The sequence below is a fragment of the Aethalodelphis obliquidens genome, unplaced genomic scaffold (genome assembly GCF_003676395.1).
Source record: "Aethalodelphis obliquidens isolate GAN/ISIS:26980383/991018 unplaced genomic scaffold, ASM367639v1 scaffold11, whole genome shotgun sequence".
In the NCBI taxonomy this organism is placed as follows: Eukaryota; Metazoa; Chordata; class Mammalia; order Artiodactyla; family Delphinidae; genus Aethalodelphis; species Aethalodelphis obliquidens.
The window spans coordinates 29,818,831-29,842,476 of record NW_020837955.1 but is presented as its reverse complement, the minus strand read 5'-3'; the positions used below and the strand labels follow the sequence as shown (position 1 = coordinate 29,842,476).

The 23,646-nt window shown below is 43.8% G+C and overlaps 1 protein-coding gene across 1 annotated transcript in view; it reads right to left on the bottom strand.

The window, feature by feature from the left end:
• The window catches only part of VWA2 (von Willebrand factor A domain containing 2), a 43,660-nt gene extending 21,678 nt beyond the window's left edge, over positions 1–21,982 (bottom strand). The window contains 4 exon segments of the mRNA XM_027113086.1: positions 11,710–11,819; positions 17,665–17,798; positions 19,118–19,192; positions 21,949–21,982. Of these exon segments, the coding sequence (XP_026968887.1) occupies positions 11,710–11,819; positions 17,665–17,798; positions 19,118–19,192; positions 21,949–21,982 (353 nt within the window).
• Positions 21,983–23,646: the final 1,664 nt, after the last annotated feature.

Genomic DNA, 23,646 nt, shown 5'->3' with positions numbered 1-23,646 from the left:
TGAATTCTATCAAACATTTAGAGAAGAGTTAACACCTATCCTTCTGAAACTCTCAAAAAATTGCAGAGGAAGGAACACTCCCAAATTCATTCTATGAGGCCACCATCACCTTTATACCAAAACCAGACAAAGATACCACAAAAAAAGAAAATTACAGGCCAATATCACTGATGAACACAGAACAGAAATCCTCAACAAAATACTAGCAAACTGAATCCAACAATACACTAAAAGGATCATATACCATGATGCAAGGATCATGGTATATCTCAGGGATGCAAGGTATATCCCAGGGATGCAAGGATTTTTCGATATCCACAAATCAATCACTGTGATATACCACATTAACAAACTGAAGAATAAAAACTGTACGATCATCTCAATAGATGCAGAAAAAGCTTTTGACAAAATTCAATACCCATTTATGATAAAAAACTCTCCAGAAAGTGGGCACAGAGGGAACTTAACTCAACATAATAAAGGCCATATATGACAAAACTACAGCCAACATCATACTCAATGGTGAAAACCTGAAAGCATTTCCTCTAAGATCAGGAACAAGACAAGGATGTCCACTCTCGCCACTTTTATTCAACATAGTTTTGGAAGTCCTAGCCATGGCAATCAGAGAAGAAGAAGAAATAAAATGAATTCAAATTGGAAAAGAAGTAAAACTGTCACTGTTTGCAGATGACATGATACTATACATAGAAAATCCTAAAAGAAAACTACTAGAGCTCATCAATGAATTCAGTAAAGTTGCAGGATACAAAATTAATACACAGAAATCTGTTGTGCTTCTATAGACTAACAACAAAAGATCAGAAAGAGAAATTAAAGAAACAATCCCATTTATCATTGCATCAAAAAGAATAAAATACCTAGGTAAATCTACCTAAGGAGGCAAAAGACCTGTACTCCAAAAACAATGTGATGCTGATGAAAGAAATCGAAGCTGAAACAAACAGATGGAAATATATACCATGTTCTTGGATTGGAAGAATCGATATTGTCAAAATGACTATACTATCACAAGCATGCTACAGATTCAATCCCTATCAAATTACCAATGGCATTTTTCACAGAACTAAAACAAAAAAAATTTTAATTTGTATGGACTCCGAATAGGCAAAGCAATCTTAAGAAACAAAAATGACACTGGAGGAATCAGGCTCCCTGACTTCAGACTATACTACAAAGCTACAGTAATTAAAACAGTGTGATACTGGCACAAAAACAGAGATATCAATCAATGGAACAGGAAAGCCCAGAAATAAACCTATGGTCAATTAATCTATGACAAAGGAGGCAAGACTATACAATGAAGAAAATACAGTCTCTTCAATAAATGGTGCTGGGAAAACTGGACAGCTACATGTAAAACAATGAAATTAGAACATTCTCTAACACCATACACAAAAATAAATTCAAAATGGATTACAGACCTAAATGTAAGACTGGATACTATAAAACTCTTAGAGGAAAACAAAGGCAGAACACCGTTTGACATGAATCGAAGCAAAACCTTTTTTGAGCCATCTCCTAGAGTAATGGAAATAAAAACAAAAATAAACGGGACCTAATTAAACTCAAAAGCTTTTGTGCAGCAAAGGAAAGCATAAACAAAGCGAAAATACAGCCCACAGAATGAGAGAAAATATTTGCAAATGATGCAAACAACAAGGGATTAAACTTCAAAATTTACAAAAAGCTCATGCAGCTCAATATGAGAAAAACAAACAACCCAATCAAAAAATGGGCAGAAAATCTAAATAGACATTTCTCCAAAGAAGACATACAGATGGCCAACAGGCATAAGAAAAGATGTTCAACATTGCCAATTATTAGAGAAATGCAAATCGAAACTACAATGAGATATCACCTCACACCAGTCAGAATTACCATCATCAAAAAGTCTACAAACAATAAATGTTGGAGAGAGTGTGGAGAAAAGGGAACCCTCCAACACTGTTGGTGGGAATGTAAATTGGTACAGCCACTAAGGAAAACAGTATGGAGGTTCCTTAAAAAAACTAAAAATAGAGATACCATATGATCCAGCAATCCCACTCCCGGGCATATTTCAGGAGAAAACCATGGTTCGAAAGGATACATGCTCCCCAATGTTCATTGCAGTGCTGTTTACAATAGCCAAGACATGGAAACAACCTAAATGTCCACTGACAGAGGAATGAATAAAGATGATGTGATATGCACAATGGAATGTTACTCTGCCATAAAAGAATGAAATAATGCCATCTGTAGCAACAGGGATGGACTTAGAGATTATCATACTAAGTAAGTAAGTCAGACTGCAGATGTGCCCCACGGTGTGCAAAATTAGATTTCCTGCTGGAGGGGCTGGAAGTCGACTGGGCTCGGGAGAGTGCAAAGACCCGAGGCTACTCTCCAGGAGAAGGACTCCAGGAACCCCGCAGTGGTTTCCTGGGAAGCATTGAGACACCCCGCAGCTGTCAGGAGGAACAGCACGCCCAAGGATGCAACTACATTGGCCCCCGGCTGTTCCTTTTGAAAACGCCAAGCACGCTCCTCGGAGCCATCACCTGGACCATCCTTCTCCAGCAAGGACAGGAACCTCTCCTTGACTTTCATCACACTGCTGGTCACCTGGCACCTTATCAGCGATGCCTTCCCCGACCACGCTACAAAACAGAAGCAGCCTGCATCCCTGCACTCCTAACCCCTAGCACACTGATGTTTTCTCAAATATATTTTTCTTCTCTCTTTTTTTATACTTATCACTAACAGAATTATTTTATATTTACTCATTGGCATGTTATCTACCTCCCCACCCCCTCTGCCCCACCAGCAATAGAATTTAAGCTTCAATGCAAGGATCTTGTTTTCTCTAGTCAGTGAACTCCTAGGTAGTAAGTCAGTCAGACAAAAGTATGTCAGACAAAAACAAATATATGATATCACTTATTTGGAAGTGGAAATGATGATACAAATGAACTTACGCATAAAACAGAAACAGACTCAGACGTGGAAAACAAACTTATGGTTACTAAAGGGGAAAGGTGGGGATAAGGATAAATTGGGATTGACATATACACACTACTCCATTTAAAATAGATAACCAGATATCTACACGTGGAACAACTCCTACAGAACACCTACTGAACGCTGGCAGAAGACCTCAGACCTCCCAAAAGGCAAGAAACCCCCCCACGTACCTGGGTAGGGCAAAAGAAAAAAGAATAAACAGAGACAAAAGAATAGGGACGGGACCTGCGCCAGTGGGAGGGAGCTGTGAGGGAGGAAAGGTTTCCACACACTAGGAAGCCCCTTCGCGGGTGGAGACTGTGGGTGGCGGAGGGGGAAGCTTCGGAGCCACGGAAGAGAGCGCAGCCACAGGGGTGCGGAGGGCAAAGCGGAGAGATTCCTGCACAGAGGATCTGTGCCAACCGGCACTCACCAGCCCGAGAGGCTTGTCTGCTCACCCGCCGGGGTGGGCGGGGCTGGGAGTTGAGGCTCGGGCTTTGGTCGGAGCGCCGGGAGAGGACTGGGGTTGGCGGCGTGAACACAGGCTGCAGGGGGTTAGTGCGCCACGGCTAGCTGGGAGGGAGTCCGGGGAAAAGTCTGGAATTGCCGAAAAGGCAAGAGACATTTTCTTCCCTCTCTGTTTCCTGGTGCACGATGAGAGGGGATTAAGAGCGCTGCTTAAAGGAGCTCCAGAGACGGGCGCGAGCCGCGGCTAAAAGTGCGGACCCCAGAGACGGGCATCAGACGCTAAGGCTGCTGCTGCCGCCACCAAGAAGCCCGTGTGCGAGCACAGGTCACTATCCACGCCCCCCTTCCGGGGAGCCTGTGCAGCCCACCACTGCCAGGGTCCCGGGATCCAGGGACAACTCCCCCGGGAGAACGCACGGCGCGCCTCAGGCTGCTGCAACGTCACGCCCACCTCTGCCGCCGCAGGCCCGCCCCGCACTCCGTGCCCCCCCCCCACCGACCCGCGCAGCCTGAGTGAGCCAGAGCCTCCGAATCAGCGGCTCCTTCAACCCCGTCCTGTCTGAGCAAAGAACAGACGCCCTCCGGCGACCTACACGCACAGGCGGGGCCAAATCCAAAGCTGAGCCCCTAGGAACTGTGAGAACAAAGAAGAGAAACGGAAATCTCTCCCAGCAGCCGCAGAAGCAGCGGATTAAAGCTCCACAATCAACTTGATGTACCCTGCATCTGTGGAATACATGAATAGACAACGAATCATCCCAAATTGAGGAGGTGCACTTTGAGAGCAAGATTTATGATTTTCTCCCCTTTTCCTCTTTTTGTGAGTGTGTATGTGTATGCTTCTGTGTGAGATTTTTGTCTGCATACCTTTGCTTCCACCATTTGTCCTAGGGTTCTATCCGTCCGTTTTGGGGTTTTTTTGGGGTTTTTTTTGCTTTTTAAAAAAATTTTTTTCTTTTTTTTCTCTTAATAATTATTTTTTTATTTTAACAACTTTATTATATTTTATCTCACTTTATTTTATTTTACTTTATCTCCTTTCTTTTTTCCTTCCTTCCCTCCTCCCTCCCTCCCTTCTTTCTTTCTCTTTCTTTCTTTCTCTCTCTCTCTCTCTCCCTCTCTATCTCTTTCTCTCTCTCTCTCTTTCTTTCTTTCTTTCTTTCTTTCTTCTAGTAATTCATTCTTTCTACTTTTTCTCCCTTTTATTCTGAGCCGTGTGGATGAAAAGCTCTTGGTGCTACAGCCAGGTGTCAGTGCTGTGCCTCTGAGGTGGGAGAGCCAACTTCAGGACACTGGTCCACAAGAGACCTCCCAGCTCCACATAATATCAATCGGCGAAAATCTCCCAGAGATCTCCATCTCAACAACAGCACCCAGCTTCACTAAACGACCAGCAAGCTACAGTGCTGGACATCCTATGCCAAACAACTAGCAAGAAACACAACCCCACCCATTAGCAGAGAGGCTGCCTAAAATCATAATAAGTCTACAGACACCCCAAAACACACCACCAGATGTGGACCTGTCCACTAGAAAGACAAGATCCAGCCTCATCCACCAGAACACAGGCACTAGTCCCCTCCACCAGGAAGCCTACACAACCCACTGAACCAATCTTAGCCACTGGGGACACCAAAAACAACGGGAACTACGAACCTGCAGCCTGCAAAAAGGAGACCCCAAACACAGTGAGATAAGCAAAATGAGAAGACAGAAAAACACACAGCAGATGAAGGAGCAAGATAAAAACCCACCAGACCTAACAAATGAAAAGGAAATAGGCAGTCTACCTGAAAAAGAGTTCAGAAGAATGATAGTAAAGATGATCCAAAATCCTGGAAATAGAATAGACAGAATGCAAGAAACATTTAACAAGGACCTAGAAGAACAAAAGATGAAACAAGCAACGATGAACAACACAATAAATAAAATTTAAAATTCTCTAGAAGGAATCAACAGCAGAATAACTGAGGCAGAAGAACGGATAAGTGACCTGGAAGATAAAATAGTGGAAATAACTACTGCAGAGCAGAATAAAGAAAAAAGAATGAAAAGAACTGAGGACAGTCTCAGAGACCTCTGGGACAACATCAAACGTACCAACATTCGAATTATAGGGGTTCCAGAAGAAGAAGAGAAAATGAAAGGGACTGAGAAAATATTTGAAGAGATTATAGTTGAAAACTTCCCTAATATGGGAAAGGAAATAGTTAATCAAGTCCAGGAAGCACAGAGAGTCCCATACAGGATAAATCCAAGGAGAAATACGCCAAGACACATATTAATCAAACTGTCAAAAATTAAACACAAAGAAAACATATTAAAAGCAGCAATGGAAAAACAACAAATAACACACAAGGGAATCCCCATAAGGTTAACAGCTGATCTTTCAGCAGAAACTCTGCAAGCCAGAAGGGACTGGCAGGACATATTTAAAGTGATGAAGGAGAAAAACCTGCAACCACGATTACTCTACCCAGCAAGGATCTCATTCAGATTTGATAGAAAAATTAAAACCTTTACAGACAAGCAAAAGCTGAGAGAGTTCAGCACCACCAAACCAGCTTTACAACTGCTAAAGGAACTTCTCTAGGCAAGAAACACAAGAGAAGGAAAAGACCTACAATAACGAACCCAAAACAATTAAAAAAATGGGAATAGGAACATACATATCGATAATTACCTTAAATGTAAATGGAGTAAATGCCCCCACCAAAAGACACAGATTGGCTGAATGGATACAAAAACAAGACCCATATATTTGCTGTCTGTAAGAGACCCACTTCAGACCTAGGGACACATACAGACTGAAAGTGAGGGGATGGAAAAAGATATTTCATGCAAATGGAAACCAAAAGAAAGCTGGAGTAGCAATTCTCATATCAGACAAAATAGACTTTAAAATAAAGACTTTTAGAAGAGACAAAGAAGGACACTACATAATGATCAAGGGATCAATCCAAGAAGAAGATATAACAATTGTAAATATTTATGCACCCAACATAGGAGCACCTCAATACATAAGGCAAATACTAACAGCCATAAAAGGGGAAATCGACAGTAACACATTCATAGTAGGGGACCTTAACACCCCACTTTCACCAATGGACAGATCATCCAAAATGAAAATAAATAAGGAAACACAAGCTTTAAATGATACATTAAACAAGATGGACTTAATTGATATTCATAGGACATTCCATACAAGAACAACAGAATACACATTTTTCTCAAGTGCTCATGGAACATTCTCCAGGATAGATCATATCTTGGGTCACAAATCAAGCCTTGGTAAATTTAAGAAAACTGAAATTGTATCAAGTATCTTTTCCGACCACAATGCTATGAGACTGGATATCAATTACAGGAAAAGATCTGTAAAAAATACAAACACATGGAGGCTAAACGATATACTACTAAATAACCAAGAAATCACCGAAGAAATCAAAGAGGAAATCAAAAAATACCTAGAAACAAATGACAATGGAGACACGACGACCCAAAATCTATGGGATGCAGCAAAAGCAGTTCTAAGAGGGAAGTTTATAGCAATACAATCCTACCTTAAGAAAAAGGAAACAGCTCAAATAAACAACCTAACCTTGCACCTAAAGCAATGAGAGAAAGAAGAACAAAAAAACTCCAAAGTTAGCCGAAGGAAAGAAATCATAAAAATTAGATCAGAAATAAATGAAAAAGAAATGAAGGAAACGATAGCAAAGATCAATAAAACTAAAAGCTGGTTCTTTGAGAAGATAAACAAAATTGATCAACCATTAGCCAGACTCATCAAGAAAAAAAGGGAGAAGACTCAAATCAATAGGATTAGAAATGAAAAAGGAAAAGTAACAACTGACACTGCAGAAATAAAAAAGATCATGAGAGATTACTACAAGCAACTCTATGCCAATAAAATGGACAACCTGGAAGAAATGGACAAATTCTTAGAAATGCACAACCTGCCAAGACTGAATCAGTAAGAAATAGAAAATATGAACAGACCAATCACAAGCACTGAAATTGAAACTGTGATTAAAAATCTTCCAACAAACAGAAGCCCAGGACCAGATGGCTTCACAGGCGAATTCTATCAAACATTTAGAGAAGAGCTAACACCTATCCTTCTCAAACTCTTCCAAAATATAGCAGAGGGAGGAACACTCCCCAACTCATTCTACGAGGCCACCATCACCCTGACACCAAAACCAGACAAGGATGTCACAAAGAAAGAAAACTACAGGCCAATATCACTGATGAACATAGATGCAAAAATCCTCAACAAAATACTAGCAAACAGAATCCAACAGCACATTAAAAGGATCATACACCATGATCACGTGGGGTTTATTCCAGGAATGCAAGGATTCTTCAATATATGCAAATCAATCAACGTGATACACCATATTAACAAATTGAAGCAGAAAAACCATATGATCATCTCAATAGATGCAGAGAAAGCTTTCGACAAAATTCAACACCCATTTATGATAAAAACCCTGCAGAAAGTAGGCATAGAGGGAACTTTCCTCAACATAATAAAGGCCATATATGACAAACCCACAGCCAACATCGTCCTTAATGGTGAAAAACTGATACCATTTCCACTAAGATCAGGAACAAGACAAGGTTGCCCACTCTCACCATAGTTTTGGAAGTTTTATTCAACATAGTTTTGGAAGTTTTAACCACAGCAGTTTAACATAGTTTATTCAACATAGTTTTGGAAGTTTTAGCCACAACAATCAGAGAAGAAAAGGAAATAAAAGGAATCCAAATCAGAAAAGAAGTAAAGCTATCACTGTTTGCAGATGACATGATAGTATACATAGAAAATCCTAAAGATGCTACCAGAAAACTACTAGAGCTAATCAATGAATTTAGTAAAGTAGCAGGATACAAAATTAATGCACAGAAATCTCTGGCATTCCTATACACTAATGATGAAAAATCTGAAAGTGAAATCAAGAAAACACTCCCATTTACCATTGCAACAAAAAGAATAAAATATCTAGGAATAAACCTACCTAAGGAGACAAAAGGCCTGTATGCAGAAAATTATAAGACACTGATGAAAGAAATTAAAGATGATACAAATAGATGGAGAGATATACCATGTTCTTGGATTGAAAGAATCAACATTGTGAAAATGACTCTACCACCCAAAGCAATCTACAGATTCAATGCAATCCCTATCAAACTACCACTGGCATTTTTCACAGAACTAGAACAAAAACTTTCACAATTTGTATGGAAAGACAAAAGACCCCGAATAGCCAAAGCAATCTTGAGAACGAAAAACGGAGCTGGAGGATTCAGGCTCCCTGACTTCAGACTATACTACAGTAATCAAGACAGTATGGTACTGGCACAAAAACAGAAAGATAGATCAATGGAACAGGATAGAAAGCCCAGAGATAAACCCACGCACATACGGTCACCTTATCTTTGATAAAGGAGGCAGGTATGCAGTGGAGAAAGGACAGCCTCTTCAATAAGTGGTGCTGGGAAAACTGGATAGGTACATGTAAAAGTATGAGATTAGATCACTCCCTAACACCACACACAAAAATAAGCTCAAAATGGATTAAAGACCTAAATGTAAGGCCAGAAACTATCAAACTCTTAGAGGAAAACATAGGCAGAACACTCTATGATTTAAATCACAGCAAGATCCTTTTTGACCCGCCTACTAGAGAAATGGAAATAAAAACAAAAATAAACAAATGGGACCTAATGAAACTTCAAAGCTTTTGCACAGCAAAGGAAACCATAAACAAGACCAAAAGACAACTCTCATAATGGGAGAAAATATTTGCAAATGAAGTAACTGACAAAGGATTAATCTCCAAAATTTATAAGTAGCTCAATAACAAAAAATCAAACAACCCAATCCAAAAATGGGCAGAAGACCTAAATAGACATTTCTCCAAAGAAGATATACAGACTGCCAACAAACACATGAAAGAATGCTCAACATCATTAATCTAAATTAGAGAAATGCAAATCAAAACTACAATGAGATATCATCTCACACCAGTCAGAATGGCCATCATCAAAAAATCTAGAAACAATAAATGCTGGAGAGGATGTGGAGAAAAGGGAACCCTCTTGCACTGTTGGTGGGAATGTAATTGATACAGCCACTGTGGAGAACAGTATGGAGGTTCCTTAAAAAACTACAAATAGAACTACCATATGACCCGGCAATCCCACTACTGGGCATATACCCTGAGAAAACCATAATTCAAAAAGAGTCATGTACCAAAATGTTCATTGCAGCTCTATTTACAATAGCCTGGATATGGAAGCAACCTAAATGTCCATCAACAGAGGAATGGATAAAGAAGATGTGGCACATATATACAATGGAATATTACTCAGCCATAAAAAGAAACGAAATTGAGCTCTTTGTAATGAGGTGGATAGACCTAGAGTCTGTCATACAGAGTGAAGTAAGTCAGAAAGAGAAAGACAAATACTGTATGCTAACACATATATATGGAATTTAAGGAAAAAAAATGTCATGAAGATCCTAGGGGTAAGACAGGAATAAACACACAGACCTACTAGAGAATGGACTTGAGGATATGGGAAGGGGGAAGGGTAAGCTGTGACAAAGTGAGAGAGAGGCATGGACATATATACACTACCAAACGTAAGGCAGATAGCTAGTGGGAAGCAGCCGCATAGCACAGAGAGATCAGCTCGGTGCTTTGTGACCGCCTGGAGGGGTGGGATAGGGAGGATGGGAGGGAGGGAGACGCAAGAGGGAAGAGATATGGGAACATATGTATATGTATACCTGATTCACTTTGTTATTAAAAAAATAAAATAAAATAACCAACAAGGACCTACTGTATAGCATGGGAACTGTGCTCAGTATTCTGTAATAACCTAAATGAGAAAAGAATCTAAGAAAGAATAGATATATGTATAACTGAATCACTTTTCTGTACACCTGAAACTAACACAACATTGTAAATCAACTATGGTCCAATATAAAATAAAAATTTTAAGAAAAGTCACTGGGGGTCTCTGGGACCTGTAGGACACCCAGAGTTCCTGCTGTGTCCAGTGTGGGGATTCTGGCTTATTGAGAGCACTGGGGACCTACAGAGGCCCGAGGCCTATTAAAGGACCTCAGAGCCTTTGCAAGCGGAGGTGACGGCTGTACATGGCTGGGACCATGGACTTGAGTGGAACTTCAGATCCGCTAGGGCAAGAGGCAGCAGGGGGCAAAGAAGATCCAGAGATCAGAGTGGCAGGTGACAAATAAAGGCATTCCTCTGTGAGGGCTTATGAAGAACACTGTGTGTATGTACATGTATATACATGCATCTGTATAACACACATTTATATCCATGTAGCTGTATATGTGTATGTATATAAGACACATATATAAAATATTTATACATAGGGCTTCCCTAGTGGCACAGTGGTTGAGAGTCCACCTGCCGATGCAGGGGACATGGGTTCGTGTCCCAGTCCGGGAAGATCCCACATGCCGCGGAGCGGCTGGGCCCGTGAGCCATGGCCACTAAGCCTGTGCATCCGGAGTCTGTGCTCCGCTACGGGAGAGGCCACAACAGTGAGAGGCCCGTGTACCGCAAAAAAAAAAAAAAAAAAAGAATTATACATAAAATATATGTATACACATATATGTATGTGCATATACACACATCAGCTGACTTGTGAGTAAAATTATGACTCATTACATATATATATATATATTTATAGGATGTATATGTGTATGAGCACACAAACAGAAATGCATCATTTTTAAAGTGCTCTCAGTAACAGAGGACCACTTACTCTTTTTAGATCACAAAAATGAGGCTCCAAGAAGCATGGTGAATTCTCCTGGCTGTGTGGTCACCAGGGACAGAACTGGGAGAAGGACCCAGGGTTCTTCCTACCACCTCATGCTCTTAACCTGTCTCCACCTTCACTAGCCCTTTCTCCCAGCTGACAGCCACACACAGTAACAGCAAATCTTTTTTTTTTTTTTAACTTGCATTTAAGTTTCCACCTGGGACATTATCACGTAATAAGGGACAGCTTTGAGAAGGGAATTCTTATCACCCGCTGCGCTCAGCTCGGCTGGGCTTTCGGAAGGCGGGCCACAGCCTCTCTCTCTGTGAGGTCAAGAGCAGGCCCAACCCTTCAAGGGACGATTCTGAGAGCAGCTAGCTTCATCCTAACCACGGCAGTATCTGATCATCTGATCGTACTTACTTGAAAACCATCCTCTTGATTCTTGCCTTCACTTCCTGTTGGGTTGAAAACGCATCCATGGGGAATTCCAGACGAGGGGCGGAACTGAACTGGACGGCTCCCACCTTGACCTGCAGTGGGAGACAGAGGGCCCTGGGGCCCGAGAGCAGGGTCAAGACACAAACATCCGTAAGAGGAAAGAAGGGACGAGAAAGGTTAACGATGCTGCCTCCTGCCCACTCACAAATACCAGTGCTGGTATTTCTCTCATGTCCTTAAAAGAAGGTTCCAAAGACTGAGAGGACAATCTGGAAGGAGACGGTCACATCTGCCTGTGCTCCACAATGACCACCACCAATTCGACCCCCATTCCGACAGCTCTCTTGGCGGAGCTGTGAGCTTTAGGGTCTCTGCTCACACTTACTGCCTTCCAGGCGTAAGCACTGTTTTAAGCCTTCTCAACTCTTTATTACATTTAACCCACAGAGGTGCTATTCCTACCCACATTACTGCTGGAGAAACTAAAAGAGGATACAGGTATGGCCCAGGGCTAGTAAGATAGGAGCACGGCCTTTGGACTTGGTGCCTGTGATCTTCACTAAGCCTGTTATGCCGATCACCTTCTCAGCCAGCACACGACTTCAGCTAAACCCCCAACCAGGGGTGTCACAGAAGCTATCTGCAGCCACCACACATCCATCCTTGGTTGGGGGGCCCGCCCTTCCAGGCCTCCTCCTGCCAAGCTAGGGAAAGGCCAGATCTCCAGGCCAGAGTCAGACTGGGGGACAAGCAGCTCCCTAATCAGAGACGAGCGCTATTGGAGCTGAAGTTTCTCTGTAGCGGAGGTTGTGAGAGCCACTGGCGAGTCCTGATTTTGCATCCTCATTCAGAAGGCCATGGGAGAAAATCCAATGCCTTACAAAACTGGAGAAGGGAAACTGAGTAAAGTCATTCCCTGGATCATTAAGATTAGTGTGAGAAGGGTTTAAACATTTAAGCTTCCTCTTGAGGGCCTAACCCCTGCACCTAGTCATTGGCTCTCTAAACTCCCGGAGAAACTACATTCTCAGTTACTATTCTCACAATTAACCCCGATTCTGGCCAAGATTGCAAATGGGCCAAGTGATTCATATTTAAACAACGACGCTGATTTTTTTCCTGCTCTGTGAGTTCCTTCACTGCTGATCCCTTAACAGGCCTGGTGCTTGGGGGCCGATCAAAGCACTTGGCCACACCAGGCCAGCTGCATCTGCTTCCAGGGAGCACAGCCCATTGGACCTTCCTCCCACAGGAAGTTCTGAGGAGGAGCTGTTGGGAATCTTAAATAGGAAGAAATTTAAGTCTTGGGTGGGCATGTGAGGGAGAGGGACATCGGAAAGCAGAGTAGTTGAGAACCTCAGGAAGGAGTTTCTGAAAAGCGACCCGTTTAAAATCTCCCTTGAATTTAGCATGTGATAAAGGGAGCATCTCAAACCACTGGGAAAAGATGGTACAGTCAGTAAGTGATACTGGGACAACTGGATAGCCATCTGCAAAAGAATAAAGGATAAATTGCAAATGGATTCAAGATTGAAATGTCAAAAATGTAACCATAAAAGTTCTAGAAAACTTGGGAGAACTCCTTCGTAACTTCAAAGTAGAAAAGACTTGCAATCCAACAGTCATAAAGGAAAACTGATAAATCTGACTACATGAAGAAAACTTCTACAGGGCGAAACACACCATAACACAACCAAAAAATGACGACAAAATGAAGTTATTTGCAACTCACGTCAGAGACAAAGGGTTAGTTTCCCCAATATATAGAGAGTGTCTAGGAATTGATATGTGTAAAGACCAACAATCCAACAGAAAAATGGGCCAAGGCTACGAACAGAGATCACAGAACAGGAAATACAGAACGGCTCTTTAATAAGAAAAGATGCTTGATCGTGTTGCACTGAGAGGTAGCAAAAAGCCAGATACAATGTTTGCAGGGGGAAACCAGTATTCTCAAACACTGCTATAAGAACATAAATGTTATGGCATCCATAGAGAGAAATTTGTCAATATTTATTGAAAATTACTAATGCATGGGGCTATCGGGAATTTATCCTACAGCTATATACTTCTACATGTGTGAAATGACATATTTACAGGCTCACAATATATTTGTAATAGTGGATGTCCATCAATAAGGGTTGGTTAACTAAACCTTGGTAAATCCTTACAATGGAACATTAATCAGCTATATAAAATGATATAGTGTATATGCCTATATTAAGACCTATATTACCTATCTACCTAGATATGGAAAGACTTCCAAGATAATGTGAAGAGAAAAAGGCAAGGGATAAAACTGTGTGTATAGCATGCTACCCTTTGTGTTAAAAGGGCAAAAATTAGAATATATATTCATATTGCTTATATTTGCATGAAGCGATTCTGTAAGGATGCTCACGACAGCAGGGGGACGGGGCTGGGCAAATAGAAAATGTGTGACCGGGAGGGATATTTTTCATTGAATGTCTTTTTTTGGAACCATGTGAATGAATGAATTAGTTTAAAAACTCTCTTGAGACCAACAGCTGGGTGTATTTATTTAAATTAAACAGGAAGGAGCCAACTTCAAAACAAAACAAGATGGAAACAGCTTGAGTCAGTAGTCAAGGCATTTAATTTAATTGGTGGTTTGGGAGCAAAATAGTTACCTTTTATCTTCAGTTTACTGTACGCTCAGAAGCAAGCCTGCCCAGATTTCCCACCACACTGTGATCACTCTGCTGCAATCATTATATTAGAGCCAGGAAGTGAACTTCTCAGCTTAAGGGTTGAGAGGAAGACTTTTTAAACACCTTAAATCCAAAACAGAGCCTCCATAAAAAGCCTTAATTTATAGCTACTTAAAAATTTCTTCCTGGAAAGTAAAATTAGGTGCAAATCAAATCCCTTGTACATGGAGATAAGATGATGACACCAAAATGCAGCAGCAAACACACAAAACCTGAAGCCACAAATCAGACTGAAGCATCTGAAATCACCCTAATGCAAAAACCCTTCGCTAGCAATTCCATCGAGTCTGAGCAGCTTGGAGGTGGAGGTTCTCGTTTGCTCGTGAAATAGACACCCAACTCCTTTGCTCAACAGGTCTTGCTGTGAGAAAGTTTTCTCAGGACAAGCCAAATACAGTTCCCTCAACACCCAGACTATGTCCTCTTAATAAAAGAGAGCCGCTAGGCACCCTCTTTCCCATGAAAATGATAATCAGGTTCCCTCACATGGAAAAGTCCAGGCCTCTCAGTGTTCTGTCTCCTTGCTGTGGGCACCGTCTGGTTTGCCAATATCTAACCTAAAAAATGCCACATTCTAGACGTGGTTTGGCAACATTGAGATTAAATTCCCTGAAATCTGGGGACCTGTGTGTTGAGACAGTTGCTCCCAACAGCATCACCCATCAAGTTTTTCTGTCATAGTTTTCTTACCCTCTCTTTGAGGATGCTGAATTCCATCAGCACCTACCACTTCCGCATACACAGATACACACACACACAACACCACGTTGCCTGCTGTCCACGTGCTACGTGGTTGTGACAGCAGAATCTGAAGTCCTGGGCTGAGAGTCAAGAGCACCAGTTCTTCCAAGCTTAGCTCTCTCCTAAGATTGCTGTGTGACCCTAGGCAGTCACTTAGCCTCTCTGAGCCTGTTTCTTCAGTTGTAAAACATTCTCTAATAATCCATACAACTCTTCCCTTCCAACCTGCCATCCGCTGGGGTCTCCAGGCCACCCGTTTCAGGACATATTATATCCATGCCAAGGTCAACAGTGTTTGATCTTTATGGCTCTTCCTCCATGAAAAAATTAGTGAAACTTCATAGAGAATCACTTCCTTTCAAAATCAGGGCCCTGTGTGTAGGAGGGTAGAGATTCAGCTGCCCTTGGCCCTGACCCTCTGAGGGTCTGTGATGGGTTGACTTCATGTTTGGAACTTCCAGGCTGTTCATGCCTCGATGGAATGATGTCAGCTATAACCATGCAAGACAGCCTGAGGTCCAGGGTAATGTGCTCACTCTCCACAAATGACATGTCATTCTGGAGAAAATCTGGCCCTCGTTAAAAGCCATTATTTTGCTCCTAAATCCTAGAAGTTTTTCTAGGATTAACCCAGGAATGCCATCTTGGAAAACCACTTTCTTCCCCGACCTGTATGTGACTAGCCCCTAATTCAAGTAATTATAGCTTTCCAGACCAAAATGCCCTCCTTAAATTTACTTGATTTTTGAGGCAGTTCACGTGGTTCAAAATCCATAAAGTATAAAGACGTCCATACCGATGGGCCTCCCTCTGGACTTGTGCTCCATCTGCTCAGTTCCCACCCTCTCCCCTCAATGGGAAACCGCTGCTCTTAGCCTCTTACAAATCCCTCCAGAGTTTCTTCATGCACATACAGACGAATACAAACATAGACTCTTTTCATCTCCGTTTTTCATAAAAGGTAACACATTATACATACCATTTGCACCTTTTTTTTTTTTTTTTTTCTGGGGCCTCCCTGTTTTTCACTCTCCCGGCCTCCCCCGTTGCGGAGCACAGACTCTGGACCTGTAGGCTCAGCGGCCATGGCTCACGGGCCCAGCCGCTCTGCAGCATGTGGGATCGTCCCAGATCGGGGCACAAACCCATGTCCCCTGCATTGGCAGGCGGACTCCCAACCACTGCGCCACCAGGGAAACCCTGCACCTTATTTTTACACTCAATTTGTTTTGGTGTCTTTCCACATCAGCGATTTTCCTCATTTACTTTCTAAAGCTGCCCTGTGTTTCATTATATGAAGACACCATAATAGATTTACCTGTCCCCTGTGAGCAGGCCTTTGGGTTGCCTGAAATCTTTTACAATTACAAACAACACTGCAATGAATAACTTCATATGTGCATTATTTTGCACCTGTGGGAGTATCTGTAGAATAAAATACTGAGTCAAAGGGTCCCAGCCTTTGTAATTTTGATAGACACTGTTATTACAGATTCCTCTATAGAGAGGTTGCACATTCCCACCAGCAGTGCATGAGAACACCGCTTTCCTACAGACTTGCCAATGGAGCATGACACCAAGCTTCGGATTTTTGCTAATCTAGTTAAGTGAAAAACGGTATATCGGTCAGAGATTTGCTATTACATTGAGTGAGGTTGGGCATCTTTTCTGATGTCAAAGGGCCATCTACGTTTCATTTTCTGGGAACCATCTGTGTTCACTGCCTGTTTTTCTGTTGAGTTGTTCCAAAATGCCCCTTTAGCAACAAGAGCCACAGCTAGCGCACTGCTGACATTTAAGACTTGCTATTTGAAACAAGGAAGAACAAGAAATGAAGATACTGCCTGGATTGATTAGGCAGGAGCTGTTCCTTTCAAGTGAACAGAGAGGGCAGGAGCTGTGTTTCATATTACGACTCTAGTCTTCAGAGGCAATTATAGTTTTTGTCTGCCAGCATGCTTTCTTTTTCCCACTGTTCTGCAAACACAACCTCTCTTTCTAGTGGGAAATCCAAGTGTTCATCCCCACTGCAAGAATGAGGATAAGCACATGACTCAGGTTTGGCCAGACAAGCTCTTCCCTTTGACTTCTGTGATTGGTCAAGGGATTGTCATGTGACCTATGCCCGTCCAATCAGAGCCCTCCCAGGAATGCTGCCAGCTCTGCAGGTAAGAAGTCTACTTTCTTTTTCCTGGGGTGACTACCTTGAGGGACAATGTAGGGCAACTTTGCTATGTAAGGAAAACCTGCCTGGGAAGGAAGCCAACAGAGGGAAGCAAAATGGAGAGGAGGAGAAAGAGAGAGGGATCGAGTCCCCGGATCCCACTGTGCCTAGAACCAGGATTCACCTCCTTAGTCTTCCTGGTTCCACAAGCCAGTAAATGACCTCTTCTGCTTAAGACAGAATTTCTGTCACTTGCAGCCAAAGACGCCCTCATACAAAGACAACGAGACTTGCACTCACCCTCCTGGGGTTGATGTCCAGAGCATCACAGACCGTGATGGCAAAGTGCTTGGACCTTTCAAAGCTCCCTTTCCCAATGCTGTGAGAGCCATCGATCAGAAACAGGACGTCCGCCACAGCCGAGCACCACATCCCTAGGGGAGAGGGGGACAGAATGGGTGACAATCAGCTTCCCTACAGTCTGGTCCCCAAAAGATCTTACTCCCAAAGCAGAGTGGAGGGGGAAGCAACCTTGTGGTGGGTCAAGCTCCTCTAAGCCCAATGGGGGAAATAACACTGGAGAAATTCTGGGCCAGAGGCAGCCCTCCTCTGCAGCAGGGAGCACCCACCTACCATGAGCACAACTCATGAAAGTCTGTATAATAATGGAAGAGTCTAATTCAACAACACTAACTGAGCCGTATGAGAGGAGGGGCTACTGGGCCAGTGAGGGATACCCAAGAGCCTTGGTTCCTGCCCTCAGGGGTCACAATCTTGTCTGGGACACAGCCAGGCACCCTGGTTCATATGACTGCATTACCCAAAAGTCTACGTAATGATAACCAGCACTGACTGCATCTTTCCTATATGCCGGGTGCTGCTTTACACACTTTATATGTACTAATTTATTTAATTCTCATAACCACCTTGAGATATACTATTTCTTTATTTTTCAACAGGTATATTGAGATAATATTCACATACCATACCAGTCACCCATTTAAAGTATACACTTCAATGGTTTTTAGTATATTCACAGATGTATTTATCACCATCACAATCAACTTTAGAACATTTTCCATCTCCTCAAAAGGAAACCCTGTACTCTTTAGCTATCAGCTCTCTAGCCCCCTACCCCCACCCCTAAACAGATTTACAATCTGCATTCCCATTGGAGAGATAAGGAGAGCAGGGCACAGGGAAATTCAGGAATTTCCTAAGGCCAAAGTACCAGAAAGTGGTGGAGCCGGGAATCAAACTGTCCACAGGTGTGACTCCAGAGTCCACACCCTATCACCTCACCAGGAAGATGCAAGAGAGCAGAAGTCAGAGAAGCACCAGTGAGAAGGCGCCCCCTGGTAGCAGCGTGCAAGGGGGATTTCACCAGAGAGGGAGGGAAGGGACTGCAGGGTCCCTAGGAGTGGGCGCGTGTGGCTTGAGCATGTGGAGGGGATGACGAGCAGGGAGGAAGAGAAGGAATATGGCAGCGGACGAGGCTGGTTGCGTAGATGGTGGTCACACAACAGAAGACCTTGAAGCACGGGTCAAGAAATTCGGCAACAGGGATCTTCCTAGGGTTTTTAACCAGGAGAGGAACTTGGTCAGGCCCCTGTTTGGGGAAAATAACTCTGGCCACAGCATGAAAGAAGACAGGAGTGGGGCAGAAACTGTCCGGAGTAACGTGGCTTCTCTTGAGTCCATCACACAGAGGCTGAAGTAGGTGTTTGGAGGGTTAAGTAAAACGTGGGCTTACTTTTGCTGGCGACTGAAATCTTCCCAATGGTCCGCTTGCTCACGTGGACTTTTTGAAGAGGGAGGGATGGGGGCACTAGGAGAGAAAACACCAGAAGCAGTCATTACAAGGCAGAGAGGGGAGGAGTCTTAGTCTCCACGTTATATGACCAGAACAAACGGGTCACAAGAGAGAAAACAGGAACGTGAAAGAGTTTAATGATATTGTATCTTAAAAATTACCAGATGGATAACATAAATAATTCCCTCCGCCCCCACCAATTGCCCCACTTCTATCAGGTATCTTTGCATTGAAATTTGGGTATTTTGAAGAGAAAAATTTAAAAGATATATGGGGGGATATAGAGAGCCTGTGATTCTGATGAGGTTCGTCCCTGGGTAGGCGTGATAACTGAGTGCCCCTCTGGGGTGTAGCAACTTGCCATAAACATTAACCTTGGATATGAACAGACAATTCATAGAACAAAGGGAATTCACAGAAAAGCACAAGGAAAATTTTCAAACAGGTGACAAAACACTTTAACTCGAACAGTGGGATACCCTTTTAAATGTGAAACTTAGATGATCAAGTTTTAAATTTAAATGTAACTGGGGAAAGATTAAATCAGGAAAAGCTTTTCCAGTGGTGACACTGTAAATTGGTACAACCCTTTTGGAAAACAATTTAGCCAAATGAATTAAGAGTCATCAAAGCGCTTAGGCTCCATAGTATCGCACCTGGGAATTGATCCAACGGAAAAACAACTTTAGAGAAGGGAAAATGTGCACCAAGACACTCCCTTCAATGTGACTTGTTTCAGAGGAATGATGGCGATAACAAATCTCCAAAGAGATAGAACTCTCAGTAAACACTGATACATTCATTCAGTGCAATTAATATGAACAAGCACTAAAAAGTTTTGGGGTAGAAAGTTTGTGGATACATTTTTTTTCTTCTATGTGATACCCAGTAAAATTGTAATAATGGCATATGAGCAGCCAACAACAATTTTCAAAATAAACTTTGAGGGCAGGTAACATGCCAGGTGCTGAACAGCAAGCCAACCCCGATGAAAGTTCTGAAGATGGGCTTCCCTGGTGGCGCAGTGGATGAGAGTCCGCCTGCCGATGCAGGGGATGCGGGTTCGTGCCCCGGTCTGGGAGGATCCCACATGCCGCGGAGCGGCTGGGCCCGTGAGCCATGGCCGCTGAGCCTGCGCGTCCGGAGCCTGTGCTCCGCAACAAGAGAGGCCACAGCAGTGAGAGGCCCGCGTACCGCAAAAAAAAAAAAAAAAGAAAAAGTTCTGAAGACAGTGAGGTGCCACTTGGAGGGATTATTTGAAAAGCCAACTGTGCATGGTCACTGTCAGAAGAAGCAGACATGTAGATGCTTATAAACGTCCATGTCTGCTGGATAAGCACAGTGGGCACAAAGTGAGGGTGGGCAAAGCCCAGGAGCCGGACAGGCCAGGAATGGGGCAGACGAAGGAATGTGAGATGGGGTGGGGGGGGACTGCCGAGGAAAGAGGTGAAGGAGAGCGAGCCAGGCGGGGGTGGGTGTGGGGTAGCAATCACACAACACGGGGAAGCTGGGCTCAGGGGGATTTGCCCCTGCCAGGAAGGTGACCAGGAGGAGGACACCAAAAACTGATGTCAGGTTCTGGGGGGCATGCTTCTCGTTGGCAGCACCCCCTGGAGTTCATTAGGCCAGGGGTCCCCAACCCCCGGGCCATGGACCAGTACTGGTCCATGACCGGTTAGGAACCGGACTGCACAGCGGGGGGTGAGCGGCAGGCAGGCAAGTGAGCGAAGCTTCATCTGTATTTAGAGCCGCTCCCCATTGCTCGCATCACCGCCTGAGCTCCGCCTCCTGTCAGCATTATGGTGAGTTGTATAATTATTTCATTATATATTACAATGTAATAATAACAGAAATAAAGTGCATAATACATGTAATGCTCTTGAATCACCCCGAAACCATCCCCCTCCATGTGGGTCCGTGGAAAAACTGTCTTCCACAAAACCAGTCTCTGGTGCCAGAAAGGTTGGGGACCACTGCATTAAGCAACTACCCCCTTGGCTGGTCCCAGCTCCACCTTCTGTGGCTCCTCTACATTCACTAGTCCCTGAAAAACAAACTAAACCAGTGTCTACTTCTCCCCCGACCGTATCTGAGTTCCTGCTCACCTGATATGCCCTCCCCCTAATCTCTACTCGAGTAGAAGATGGTTCTAGGCCAAAATGCTGAACCAGCCATTAGCTCCACAGTCAAAAGCTGTCAGACAAGTAAGTAGATGTCATGAAGTCCAAGAGAGTCCGCCACTGCCATTTTGCCACCAGAGGGAGAAACAAGACATAAACTACAACACAGACAGTAGACTGAATTAAAGAAAAAAAAACCCTCCACTTCCATAAAACACACGGCAGATGCTGGGACAGAAGCAGAGGCAACACTTACCCCCAAACTCCAAAAACAAAAGATCACAAAAGTCACTCAGTAATTCAGCAAATTGGTCCTCCAGAAAATGGAGGCTTTCTGCGTCAGTGCACTCGACATCATCAAGATCTTGTCAACCTGGTGGGGGGGGGGGGTCCTGCTGCAGCCCATCCCGTGATGCGGTGCAGCTCCCATGAGCCCTGCACCCCCGGAAGTTCTCCGAGGGCAGGAACACTTCCACCTGTCCTCCACAGAGCCCAGCCCAGCTCTCTGCACACAGTTTGGCCAAATGAATTAAGAACTATAAAAATGCTCACATCCTTTGACCCTGTGTCAAAGCCAGTAGGCACTAAGCTTTCCTGAATGAGCCCATGAATTACTGGCAAAGGGTCCAGGAGCTAAGGAATCCATCTTACCAGCAAATTCTCCAGCAGGAGACAGACCAGCCATCGCCCCGGATAGGAGGGAGGAGGCGCTCCGTGACCAGAGGCCGCTCACTACAGATGTGACTCAGCTAATGTAACTCTGCACCATGTGCCCAGCTGTCCTGGTGGGTGCCAGGCTTCAGGTGAGGCGTCCTTCAGGGGAGCAGGTACCGGGGTGATGTCCCCACTGCGCCCCTGTGAAACTACCTCAGGACTCTGCAGAAGTCCCCCTTGGAACAGGGAGCTGATGAACGTGTGACTGTTGCTTCCTCTCCCAACCAAGTCAGCCCACACCTCTGAGGACCACCTACCTGGGGAGGGCGGGGGCAATGGGTGGTGCTAAGAAGCTGGACGGGGAGGGGGTGGAGTGGGTGGCGGGTTTTCATCTCAGCCCTGCTACTAATAGCTGTGCAGCCCCAGGCAAATCACAGAACCTCTCTGGGCCTCCCCTGCCTCATCTGTACAACCTAGGGGTGGTCAGATCAAGTGCCCTGTAAACTGGACAGGCTACAGACGGTGAAGTTCCACGATGAGCTAGAACAGAACCTTTACTGTGCCTGGGCCCCCAGGGACCGTATTCGGTCCCTGTCCCCAAACACATCTCATCTCTCCCCAATTCCTTGGCCATGAAGCTACTGTGTCACATTCAGCACCTACATGGCTTCAGGAGAGGGGATAGGCAGGCTGGGCAAGCACACCCTTCTTCCAGCCTCCCTTATCTCCCTGAGGCTCCGGAGAACAGGCAGGTGGTGACAGCAGCCAACGAGCAGAGAGTATACCCCTACTCACAGAAACACAGAGCAGGGAAGAACTGGAAGAGAGCCTCAGAGACCGCAAGAGGACCCTGGGCTAGCCTCAGCCAGCCACCCAGCCCACTGGTTCTTACTCGTTGGGCGACAATCCACAAAACACACTATTCCTTTCTACCATCTCATATTTCAGAGGGGCTAGAACTTGGGAGGGCCAAAGTGGGAAGTAAACAGAAAACTGATTTGCTCCATTATTCACAGACTCTGGCAAGGTGCCCTGTGTCCAGAGTTAAGAGACCCGGGGCCCTGCTCAGCCTCGGCCCCGACCAGCCATGTGACCCTGGGGAAAGCCCCTTCCTCTTAGCAGCTCCACTTCTTCACAAGGAGTTAGATTCTGATAGACTGAAGATTTGATTTCAAAGTCTTCATTTTCTGAAACCGAGCAAGGTCTCCCAGCCCGCACTTTCTAAATTACTTAAAAACAGTAACATGGCGGAGGAAGCAACAAAAGTATTTTTGTAAAGTTTTTTTGTTGCCTAATGCTTATAGTATGGGTAAAATTCAGTTCCATGGAGCCTCATTACTTATCGATTTTTGAGGGAGATATTAAGGATGGGAAGTGAGAGCTTTTCTTGAGAAACCATAGACCGTAACTTTGCTTCCATAAGGGCACATATCTGAGGTTTACTTCTAATTTTAGCTGTGAGGCCTGGAAATGCAATATTATCATTTCAATCACAAAGATATGATGCACAATTCAGACAGACTTATATCTTGCTAAGTATACATGTAGCGTAAGAACTGAAAGGGATCATATAGATGAAATTTAGACTTTTTCCCCCCAACATAATTCAGCAGGGAAAAAAATCTAAAAATATCTTAACAATAGGTTCTATATTTTGTCCTTTGGGATGCAATACATTCAAGATCTCACCCTACA